Here is a 12,328-nt window from a genome sequence, read left to right on the forward strand (position 1 = left end):
TAGCCAGGCATAGTGGCCCATGCATGTAATCCCAGTGACTCAGGAGGCCGAGGCAGGAGGATCACAAGTTCCTGGGAATGTAACTTAATGGTAGAGCATCCCTGGTTCAATCCCCAATACCAAAAAAGTAAAAGAAAACTAAAATACTTATAACTATGCAAACATCATAGGTCATATCTCCAAGCAACATCTTACCAAAAAAAAAAAAAAAAAAAAAATTCACCACATCAAGACAGAACTCCAAACCCAATCAACCCAATCTGTTCTATTTCCTTCTAGAGTAAAAACACCTAACAAGGTCCTTTCGACTTGGAATACCTCCGTCTGGGGCTTGCAAAGAGTAGTTAATACAACTATATCCAGGAAACAACTCATGTTAAGAGGTAGATTCACACAATGTTAGGTTAAGAAAATTGATCTGGCATGGAGCATCATGACAATTTCATACCATGTTAAACTAGTTGAGTACACATAGTTGAGTGGCAAACAGATTTTTCATGACAGTAGTTTTCTTTTCAGAAAGATGTCACCAAATGTAATGACTCACACCTGTCATCCTAGCTACTTTCAAGGTTATGGGAGGAGAATCACAAGTTGGAGGTCAACCTCAACAATTGTCCATGTCTCAAAATAAAAAGGGCTAGAGACAGGTAGAGAGCAATCCCTAGTGCCATTAAGAAAGACAGAGGGGCTTGGGAAATAGCTCAGTCGGTAGAGTGCTTGCCTTGCAAGCACAAGGCCCTGGGTTCGATCCCCAGCACCCAAAAAAAAAAAAAAAAAGAAAGATAGGAAGAGCCAGTCGTGGTGCATCATGCCTGTAATCCCAGCAGCTCGGGAGACTGAGACAGCAAGATCATAAGTTCAAAGCCAGCCTCAGAAAAAGTGATGTGCTAAGCAACTCAGTGTAGACCCTGTTTCTAAATAAAATGCAAAAATAGGGCTGGGGATGAGGCTGAGTTTTTGAGTGCTCCTGAATTCAATCCCCGGTTACCCCCCGCCCACCCTCCCTCCCCAGGCAAAAAAAAAAAAAGAAAGAGGGTAGGAAGGCAGAAGGAAGAAAGGGGAAAGAAAGGAAATAATAGTTTGTACCAAACATCAGGTGAATCCTGGTGGCTAGGTTGCTCTAAGTTTGTACTGCTTAGCAATGTGATAGGAACTAGAATAAATTGTTCCAGGATGACATTAGTAGGTTCCTCTTGCACTGAATTGGAAAGGAAAGTAATGTCATGAAACTGTCATGCTAGCTTCCATGGTTTACTGGTTTAGGTATTTAGTGTATATTTTTCCACCAGCCTACAAGACTTCCAGGTGATATGCTAGTATGGCCTTTGATTGGCTTGACCATCTTCATAGGAAGAATTAAGTCCATGTTATAGATATCATGGCATGTGCCCTTGCAGACCTCTGATGACTCTAGTGCCTTTTTCCAGCAGTCCAAGCTGTATTAGCTCCCCCAACACACTTTTTTTTTTTGTACCAGGGATTGAACCCTGAGGGACACAACCACTGAGCCACATCCCCAGCCCTTTGTATATTGTATGGTTTTATTGTTTTTTGTTTTGAGATGAGGTCTTGCTAAGTTGCTGAGGCTGGCTTTTGACCTTGTGATCCTCCTTTCTCAGCCTCTCGAGTTGCGGGGTTACAGGTGTGCACCAGCTAGTTCCCATTTTTGAGTACTGTGGTGTCATGTTACCATTTTTTTCTTTTTAATTTTTTTTTTTTGCGGTGCTGGGGATTGAACTCAGGGCATTGTGCTTGCGAGGCAAGCACTCTACCAACTGAGCTATATCCCCAGCCCTCATGTTACCATTTTTCACGTCAGCACCCTAAAACCATCACTCTGAAAATGCATTTCAAAACAAAAAAGTTTAATCTCTTCCATTTCTACACAAGCAGTGCACGCGTGGGTGCAGAGTAACTGGCAGAGAAATATTGGAAGTTTGTTTTCTTATCCTGAGACATGCACAGACCTGGGGAGATTCCACTTGGAGTAATGACTTTGCTTTATTATCATGTGGTGGATTGGTGAAATCATCTTCACATAGCATCACCATTTCAGGTTGATTTTGTAAGGAGATTTACATTCCTTAGCACAAAAACTTGTCTGATCAGATCTCCAAAATTCACAGTTCCCTTTGACTAACAATTTCATGCCTTGGAATCTGTCTTAAAGATAAGCTTGCAGGTGTTTATTGCACATTGTTTGCAGTAGCTAACGAATGGAAATAACCCATTGGTCCATTATGGAACACCGAATAGTATGGAGCCTCAAAACAATGAGGAAGCTCCAAGTGCTAATAAAGATCAGTTGGATGGGGTTGTAGATCAGTGGTAAAGCAGATGTGAGGCCCTGGGTTTAATCTTCAGCACCCAAAAAAAAAAAGAGAGAGAGAGAGAGAATCAATTGCCGACGTGTATTAAGTGAAAGAAAAAAGAGAAATCTGTGTATGGTCACTCACATACCCTCATGTGTTATGCGTGGACATTTTGCTTATGTGTAAACGAAATATTTCTTTTACCTATCCAAGAAACAGGTAAGGTGGGTTACCTCTGAGAAAGGAACTTTGTAATAGAGGTGAGAGGGAAATTTTGCAAGGTATACACTTTTTAACCTTTGGAATTTTGAGAGATAAATTTATGTGTTCATCAAATACATGTTATTAATACTTTAAAAATAATAAAGGCAAGAAAAGTGTGTGAAAGATTAGAAATAGATCAAATAGAATAGATCAAATGTTGGCTGATCTCTAGGGAAATAACCTGTTCATTTTAGGAGTGCTTAACTTCACCTTTTAAAGTAAATTTCTATTTCACTCCATTAAATTTTTTTAAATATTTATTTAGATGTTGATAGACTTTTTAAAAAAAATTTTTTTTAATTGTCAATGGACCTTTATTTTATTTATTTATATGCAGTGCAGAGAATCGAACCCAGTGCCTCACATGTGCTAGGCAAGTGCTCTACCACTGAGCCACAACCCCAGTCCCTCAGTCCACTAAAATTTTCATCTTGCAAAAATTATGCCCTTGGACCAATAAAAATGAATATACAGAATAAATAAGCATAAACTAAAGGATGGCATGCTGTCGTTTATTATTTGGGAATTAAGTGGAAGTATTGATTTTGATTGTGTTATAGGGCCTTTCTTCCAAGTTTTAGGATTTAGTGCATCTATATAGAAAGTTAACAATCTCAAATTTTTATTAAGAAATATTAGGTTTGCCTATAACCCCATCACTTTATGGTATTAACAGAAATGGAAGCGGAGTGTTTATTTCTGACATCGTGAAAGGTGGAGCCGCAGACCTGGATGGGAGGTTGATCCAGGGAGATCAGATCTTATCTGTGAATGGGGAGGACATGAGAAATGCCTCCCAGGAAACCGTGGCCACCGTCCTGAAGGTGAGTCCCTGGGCTGCCGTGCCTGATTTTTCTGTCCTCTTCACCTCATTTTCTGAATGATTTCTCTGTTCACTAGTAATTTCATCAGAAGGGAGAAAGAAGAGAAGAGAGGTGAATTAGAAGCTGGTGCTTTCAGTGCATGTAGGAAGCCCTGATGTGAATGCCGCCGTGTCTGGATCTGTCACTCCACTGGGCTTTTGGGTGACTGCGTCTCTGTTGTAGTTGCCCTCACAACTCTTTCACGATTCCAGCTGCAGAGATGTGTAGAGGTTCTGCTCTGGTGTTTGAGAACCTGAATGCTACTGCTTTTCATTTCTGTTCTGTTCTTGTCTTCCCAAGTGTGCACAGGGGCTTGTGCAGCTCGAGATTGGAAGACTCCGGGCCGGTTCCTGGGCCTCCTCGAGGAAGACATCGCCCAACAGTCAGGTGGTCATGGCTTCTCAGCACACTGCCTCCCTCTCCTGCTCCCATTGGGAGAAAGTTACTCATTTCACAAATGATTGTTAGAAATAATGTCTAATGTTCAGTATATTCACAATGCCAAGTTCAGTGTGTTTTCATGTGTTTGAAATAAAAATGAAAGGTGGGATGGAAATTCATTAATCCCTAGATTTTTCTCTCCTTAATTGCCTGCAAATGTTTTCTTAGAACCCTTCCTCTCCCTCTATTAGTTCTATATTGCCTATACACACAGCTGTGTTTATTTAAAAAAAAAAAATAGAGGCAACATCTGGTGGCAATTTGACCCTCATTAGCACAACATTGTTCTATTCATTCAATTAAATATTGCTATAAAGTTAACTTGTGAATAGCCCCTCACACATGCTGAGGGCAATTAATGGCGTAGTCCTAGGAGAAGGAAGTGTGGGGGTTTCTCCCGAGGGAGGGAGGCCTTAGTGGGTGATGTTTTGTGGGTTAGCAAACATCTTATGTTTGTGTGCAAGGCTGATGTAAGTGCCACTTTTTTTTTTTTTTTAACAAAGTATGTTTCACTGTATCTTTTTCTGTATAATGGCTGACACAATCAAGATTGCAGACTGTATGTTTAGTCCCATTAAGCTATAGAAATTTGTACGTGTGCCCTTGGTCTCCTTACGGACAGGTCTTTGTTTTAAAGTTAAAAGCACAGCTTTTAGTCCCTCGCTGGTCACCTTTGACACAAAGTCTCTCTCAGATATCAGTTCAGAAGATGCTCTGATTTTTGTTAGCACACAGGTGCTTCCAGAAGGATATTAGCTAAGTTCATTGCTGTCCCAAAATGGACATGGAAAAATATCATTGTTCAGATAGGATCACAGACAGGCTGGCCTGTCATTTCTGGCATACATAATAGGCAGCAAATATAGGAAGAAAGACATGGTGCTACTGTGGAATTTCATGAGTGACTAGTTGGTGATGATTCTGACCAGACCTGCAGACAGTGGGCACTGAGGGTGCCAGCTCTTCCTGAATGGAAGGCTCATGTTTGCCGAATGATTTCATCAAGGCCTCATTGTGCACAGGAGACCAGAATGCAGAAGGAACCACTCTGGAAATGAGATTTTTTTTTTTCTTGCCAGAGTATGAGAGCAAGCTATACAGAGGGCCTCTACTAGGTATCACTGCTAAAGGAGTTTGAGGAAAAGGAGAATCATCCTAGAGAGGGAGTAGGTATGCACAGGCCCACTGAGGTAAGGGGAGGTTGTGTGTTTTAAGAGAAGTTTGGAATGTCAGCTGGGATGGTAGGAAGAGCTAGATTTCTGACTTTCCTGAGGAATATGTTTGAGCATCATCATGATTGATAAGGTTCAATCAGCTTAAATACAGAGCTCACAAACTTAGAAAGTAATCATTGACAGGCGTGGTGGCACACTCCCATAATCCCCGAGACTTGGGAGGCTGAGGCAGGAGGATTGCAAGTTTGAGTTCAGCTTCAGGAACTTTGTGAGGCCCCAAACACTTTAATAAGACCCTGTCTCAAAATAAAAAATAAAAAGGGCTGGGGATGTGGCTCAGTGGTTAAGTGCCCCTGAGTTCAATTCCTGGTACCAAAAAAAAAAAAAAAAAAAAAAAAGGGTAATCATTAAATGTCAAAACACACACATATGTAGGAGTGTGTGTTTTCAAACCCGGGACCAAGTATCAAATACAGTTTTTTCTTTTTTTGGAGGGAAAGGAGGCAATCCTGGGGATTAAACCCAGGGCCTTTCATATGCTACGCAAGCACTCTCCCACTGAGCTATCCCAGCCCTCAAATGCTTCTCCCTAACCTTCTTGCACAGAATTTTTGTTTGGAGAATAGAAGTTTAATTCAGTGTCTTTAAAAGTATATTTTGTCATCAACTTGTCCTTAAAATTATGACTGAAATATATGAGAATCCATCATATTTGGTGGATTGTACTTGACTGTGAAAAGCAGGTGTTTTCCATCATCATGACCCTGATGGAGAAAAAGAGAATTCCATTCCCGAACATTTCCACTTTCAGTCCTATTGAAAGTGGTCCGGACCTTCCAGGGGCACAGATTTCCTTCTAAGCAATTATAAGGTAGAGAGATGCCACCTCTTGAGGGTTAAAGAGAATTCTAACTCCATAACTCATTGATTTGATCCATAGAGAGTGGGATTCTCAGGAGAGAACTTGGAGCTTTGGGGCCACCAAAACCCTTTAAATATGCAGTTTTCTGTCAACCAGGAAGAAGTATCTCAACTCTGCAGAGGAAAGTGTGTAGTAAGAAAAACCTTTAGAATAAGGGGAACAAAGAAACAAGATTTTGGGCTAGGGATATAACTCAGTTGGTAGAGTGCTTGCCTGACAAGCACAAGGCCCTGGGTTTGATCCCCAGCACCACAAAAAAAAAAAAAAAAAAAAAAAAAAAAACAAAAACAAAAAAAAACCAAGATTTTGCCAGGGACAGTGGCACATATCTGTAATTCCAGCAATTTGGGAGCCTTAGGCAGGATGATCACAAATTCAAGGCCAACCTCTGCCACTTAGTGTGACTCAAAGTCAAAATAAAAATGAGCTTGGAGTGTAGCTTCTTGGATTCAGCTCCAACTAACTACCCACCCACCCCAAAGAGATGGGGGAGGGAAGAAACAAGATTTTTAAGTAAAGGAGGGAAGGTGATGGTGACCAAGAGAGAAATACATTAAGATTTAAATTAAAATCTCAGAAGAGTGGATTAAATATATATTTTATATATAACTATATATACAATAAAAACAGTAAAAAAGCTAAATTTAAAATCAAATTAACAAGCTGATGCCAATTGAATAAGAAACTGATGGTTATATTTAAGAAGTAAAACTGGTCTTTATTATATCTGTCCTCTGTAATCCATGTCATGTTGTCCATGCTTTTAACCAGTCGGTACCAAGTGAACTGACCCAAACCTTACACTTCAAGAGTCTGAACCTTTGGTGAATTAAACTAGAATTGTGTGACGTGTATAATTAACCCTTACACCAGGCACACAGTATAAGATGTCAAAAAAGTCATGTCTCTGACATTCTACATGCATTCCTCCAGGACTGTGTTATTACGGGTCCTCATCAAGTACCACTTTTGTGCAAAAAAAAAAAAAAAGAGAAAAACCTTAAGAAATCCTTTCCTCATGTGACTGAGGGAACACAGCCAGACAAAGTCCATGTTAATAAAGACCTTGGCAAATACATTATTCTGAGATTGTTTTTAGGCAAAAGTTACAATGTGCTGTACTTCCTTAATGTATCTATCCTCAAGTGTGCTGATAGCTACAACTTACATTGAAATGAATTTTAAAAATAGATGAGTCAACTGATGACATAAGAGTAGACTAATGAATAGATGATGTGAAATAAAGAAAATATAGCTGGTGCGGTACCCTGGATGGCTAAACAACTTAGCGAGACCCTGTCTCAAAAGGGAATGTTGGGAGGAATATAGCAAATTTTCAATTATGAAATCTAGGTAGAATGTATATGAATATCTAATTCTTCCAAATTTTCTGTGAATTTGAAATTTTTAATACTTAAGAAATGTTAAGATATTAAACAGGGCTGGGGATATAGCTCAGTTGGTAGAGTGCTTGTCTCACAAGCACAAGGCTCTGGGTTCAATCCCCAGCACTGCAAAAAAAAAAAAAAAAAAAGATATTAAACAACTTGTACCACAGTTAAAGAAATGGATCAAATTAAAATTTGTCAGTTGCTTAAAATTTCACCTCAGTTAGAAAGGTTTTGATAATTTGGTAGGAAAAATATTCATTATTAATGAAATGGTTTATATTAGAGAGGGTCTTCACTGTGTATTGAATTTTTATTAATAGGCTCTAGCCATAAATGACTATACATTGTAGACCTCAAATATTCATTTAAATGAATAAAAATTCAGGAAACAGAGCTGTGGCAAATTGGATTAATTATTGACTCTAGGAAATTTTTTGAGAAAAAAGTAATATATCCCTAAAGTAAACCTTTTTCCCGTTGTATTTGCTGCTTTCTCCTAAAATCAAGGGCTCCATGTGGTCAAGTATTTGTTAATTGAGATTTTTATCATAATTATTTTAGCAAAATAAACAAGACATTTTGGGTTATCCGAGAATGCCTGATGACTGTAGCCACAAATGACACATTAGCTGGCCATTATAAACACTGCGTGGCAACCTAGGAAAGTGTTTTTGATTTTACGTGGAACAAGAGGAGCTCAACTGACGGCAGGTTTTCTCCCTTACTGGTTGCTGTCACATTTACGAGGACAGGGAATGATGGAAGTTTCAGACAGGCTGGGTTTCGGTGGTGAGAGGTTGGGTATGATTATTTTAGTTGTCTTTCTTGGCCTCTTTAGAACCTTACATTCCATGGCTGTGGTGACTTCAGCAGCGGGCACACTGATGATAAGCATGAATTGTCAGGGCCAGGTCAGCGTCTGCACTCGGTGACCACTGGGTCTCCTTTTCAGGGGGATTCACACAGCACACACAGCAGCTGTCGGCCGTCCTTGGCCCCTGTCATCGCTGGCCTACAGAACCTGGTGGGAACAAAAAGAACTTCAGATCCTTCCCAGAAAAGTTCAGGTATCACATGAACACACCCCCAGCCAAAGCTTCCTCTTACTCAATTTTTTTAAAAAATATGGTCTTTAAATGTTGAATCCTTGAGCATGGTCACCTAAGCCACAAGCTTTCAGAAAGACCTATTCTAGACGGAGGAGAGCCCTAAAGATTCCTGTTTGGAGTGTGCCCTTAAGAGTACACAGATTAGTTAGGCTCAGTGGCGCACACCTGTAATCCCAGTGGCTCGGGAGGCTGAGGCAGGAGGCTTGCGAGTTCAAAGCCAGCCTCAGCAACAGCAAGGTGCTAAGCAACTCAGTGAGATCCTGTCTCTAAAGAAAATATCAAAAGGGCTGGAGAAATGGCCCAGTGGTCAATGCACCTGAATTCAATCCCCGGTACCAAAAGGGGAGCGGGGCACAGATCACATGAACAACAAAAGCAGAACTGAAGTGTGTCAGAAAGCACAGCTATTGGGCTGGAGTTACAGCTGAATGGTGAAATGCTTGCCTACTATCTATGAGACCCTGGGTTCAATCCCTCGTACGATAAGAAAGAGGAAGAATGTACAGCTCTTTTTTTGGGGGGGGCAGGGGGGTGGCAGAGTACTGGGGATTGAACTTAAGGGCACTAGCCACTGAGTTTGCGCCTCACTTTTGCTGAGGCTGGCTTTGAACTCTCAATCCTCCCAAGCCACTGAGATTACAGGCATGTGCCACCGCGCCCAGCAGAATGTGCAGCTCTTTACAAAGTGAACATTAATAAGTTACAGGTCACTAGAGGGAGGTCAGAAGTATACATGCCCAACTGGGCACATGGTGCTTGCCCCTAATGCCTGCAATTTGGGAAGCTGAAGCAGCTGGGTCACAAGTTTAAAACCAACTTAGATCCTGTCTCAAAAAGTAAAAAGGGCAGGGGATGTGGCTCAGTGGTAGCTTGGCCTGGGGTTCAATCCCCAGTTTGTGGGGAGGGGCAAAGGAGGATGCATTACTCCATTGGGCCAGGGCCGACTCGAGGGTCTTGGTAAGTCTCTGACTGGGTGGAGGGCTAGCTTTGATTAGGGCAGAACAGGGTAGCACAGAGCACCCGTGGCTCACCTCCCAGCACCAAATCACATGTCTCAGCCAGCACTGTTGCAGTTCCTCAGCTTTGTCAGACCAAAAGATGATGGCCACATCTCTCTCAAACAGAGAGCACTTCTTTAAAACAAAGGACAGAGCCCTGCGAGCTTGCTGGCAGGCTGACGTGGAGAAGTGGTGCAGAGCCTGCAGGCTTCAGCATCCTCTCTGGAAAGGACGAGAAAATCATGCCATTTTCATGGGATGCTATTATATCCTAAATGTATTATCTCTGAATTTTAAAAACGTTAATGGTCTTGTTTCTGTATTTATAGGCACAGATATGGGACCAAGGACTGTTGAGATAATCAGAGTAAGTCATTTATTTTGGCATTTTTAATAATCTCCTCAGGATTGGTTCTTAGATGTAACTCTCTTGGATCAAAAGCCATGCTTAAGGATTGGGGGGTGTGGCTCAATGTTAGAGCACTTGCCTAGCATGCACAAGGATTCAGTCCTTAGCATCACTGAAAGAAAAAGTCATGCTTGTTACTTCAGGGTTTTTAATGTGTTGCTAAATTGCCCTTTTAAGAAGATTGCATAAGGTGCATTTCAGTTTTATAAATTTGTCACACCCTGATTTCCAACTCATGTGATATCTAGAATAATAGAAAGTAGTGTTCTATTTTGATCACTTTGACCATAAATTGGGGGTCAAGAAGTAATTAAAATTTTTGACTGTGTTGTACTCATAGTAATTAATCAACCTCATATCCAAAATGGCTCTGCTCTCTGGATTCACTCATAGCTCTGTTTGAGGGCACGACATTTATTCATTTGCCTGTATTTATTTCTGGGGGCTGCTATAACAATACCACAAACTGGGTGTCTTCAACAACAGAAATTTATTTTCTCGCGGTTCTGAATGCTGAAGGTCTAAGATCAAGGTGCCAGCATTCTTGGTTTTTCCCGAGCCTTCTTGTGGTGGCCTCTCTGTCTCATTACCCCCATGTCTCTCCTAACCTCTCTTCTGACAAAGGGACCATGGAGTAAGCAGCCTCATAAGGGCTAGGACCCACCCAGCTGCCTCATTTTAAAGACCTTCTCTCCAAATACACTCACATTTGGGGACACTGTTAGTTGGGGCATCAAAATATGAGTCTTAGGGGGATACAGTTTAGTCCGTAGCATTAGTTGTGTGATCAACTTTAACTTCCTCATCTATAGAATGGGGGTGGTAGCACTAACTTCCCTCAAATGCTAACGTACTTGTGTGGACTAAATGAGGTCATGCACATGGTACACTTAGAGTAGTACCAGTGCCTCGTGAATGCCCACAAGTGGCCTGGGTTATTACTGATCACCACTGAACTCAGTCAGTCTTGTTAGTTCCCAGTATGTTTTCACCAGAGCAGCACCTCAGATGATCCTATCATGGGGAAGTGAAATGTACCAACAAGCACATAATCATGGATAAATTAAGGAAACATCACAATGGAGTTAACCCCAAATTATTCCATAAATTTCTCCTCATTCCAAGACTTTTAAAACAGTTCGTATTTCCTTTGTAGCTTCAACGTCTTGTTTTTACAGGCTTCCCTAATGAGGCCTGCTCACACCACCCCTGTTCTCCCACATGTTGTCCAAGCATATATCATAATAAAATGCATCTTACCATTTTGTACACTAGGGTTGACTCTTGACACATTCAGGAAGTAGAAGTTACACACAGATGCTGTTTGATAACAGGATTTAAGCTGCCTGTGACTAGAGAGCACAGCAGTGCCATCATCCTGAATCACAGGTGTGACACGGCAGTACTGATATTAATAACAAAGAACTTGTAAGACATAAGATATAAGGGCTTAGTTTGGTTTGGTTTGGTGAATTTTTGTTTGCTTTTTGGTGCTGGGGATTAAACCAAGGTCTTTGTGCATGCAAGGCAAGCACTTGACCACTGAGCCACTCCCCCAGCCCTTTTTATATTTTATTTTGAGACAGGATCTCACCGAATTGATGAGGTTGGACTCCAACTTGCAATCCTCCTATCTCAACCTCCCAAGTCACTGGAATTATAGGTGCTCGCCTCTGCACCCAGCTTAATATGTGTATATATTTAAACTGCAGAAGCCTTGCAGCCATCTAATCCCTATCACACCACCACTGACATTAAAGCCAAATTTGTCATGTGTTTATATCTATATAAATTGTTTTTGTTTGTTTGCATTTTTGTTTTATAGTAGGGATCAAACCTAGGGCCTCAAGCATGCTAAACACATCTAATAAATTGAGAATCCCATAAAACAAAGTTATAAATTTTGCTTTCCACTGTTCTTTATATTCTAAAGGACATCAAAGAAAATTGGTCACATTTTTCTGATTCTTTGAAGGTTGACTAATTTGGTATTTTTATCCTGAACATCATGAGTATTATTCCATTGTATGGATGCTAAAGAATGCTGATGTTTTAGCTATTATAATACATGTTCCACCCCAAGATGTGGCTCAGCATTTGCCTAACATGCACAAAGCCTCGAATTCAGTCCCTAGCACTGCAAACCCCACAAAAATACAGAATGCAAGTTCCATCTCACCTTTTGTAGGTGGTGGTTCAAATCCCAGTTCTGTTCTAGAAACCATACTGTGCCTGTTTGGGATCGTCCCACACTTACATAGCTTAGAATTGAGCCTGAAATTTTTTGAGGGGGTGGGGAGTACGGGGGATCAAAGTCAGGGATACTCACCCACTGAGCCACATCCCCAGCCCTATCTTGTATTTTATTTAGAGACAGGGTCTCACTGTGTTGCTTAGCACCTCACTTTTGCTGAGGCTGACTTTGAATTCTCAATCCTCCT

At 40.9% G+C, this 12,328-nt stretch overlaps 1 protein-coding gene across 8 annotated transcripts in view; it reads left to right on the top strand.

Annotated features, from left to right (window-relative positions):
* PATJ (PATJ crumbs cell polarity complex component) overlaps positions 1–12,328 on the top strand; it is a 399,437-nt gene that overhangs the window by 361,528 nt on the left and 25,581 nt on the right. For 4 of the 8 annotated variants that reach the window (XM_079103582.1, XM_079103581.1, XM_079103580.1 and 1 more), the window contains 4 exons: positions 3,256–3,403; positions 3,743–3,829; positions 8,210–8,438; positions 9,808–9,845. In XM_079103582.1, coding sequence (XP_078959708.1) covers positions 3,256–3,403; positions 3,743–3,829; positions 8,210–8,438; positions 9,808–9,845 — 502 coding nt within the window. The remainder of the gene's footprint in view (positions 1–3,255; positions 3,404–3,742; positions 3,830–8,209; positions 8,439–9,807; positions 9,846–12,328) is intronic. The other 4 variants (XM_079103584.1, XM_079103583.1, XM_079103587.1 and 1 more) reach the window with 2 other exon arrangements.

Source organism: Sciurus vulgaris (assembly GCF_902686455.1).
Source record: "Sciurus vulgaris genome assembly, chromosome: 1".
NCBI classification, from domain to species: Eukaryota; Metazoa; Chordata; class Mammalia; order Rodentia; family Sciuridae; genus Sciurus; species Sciurus vulgaris.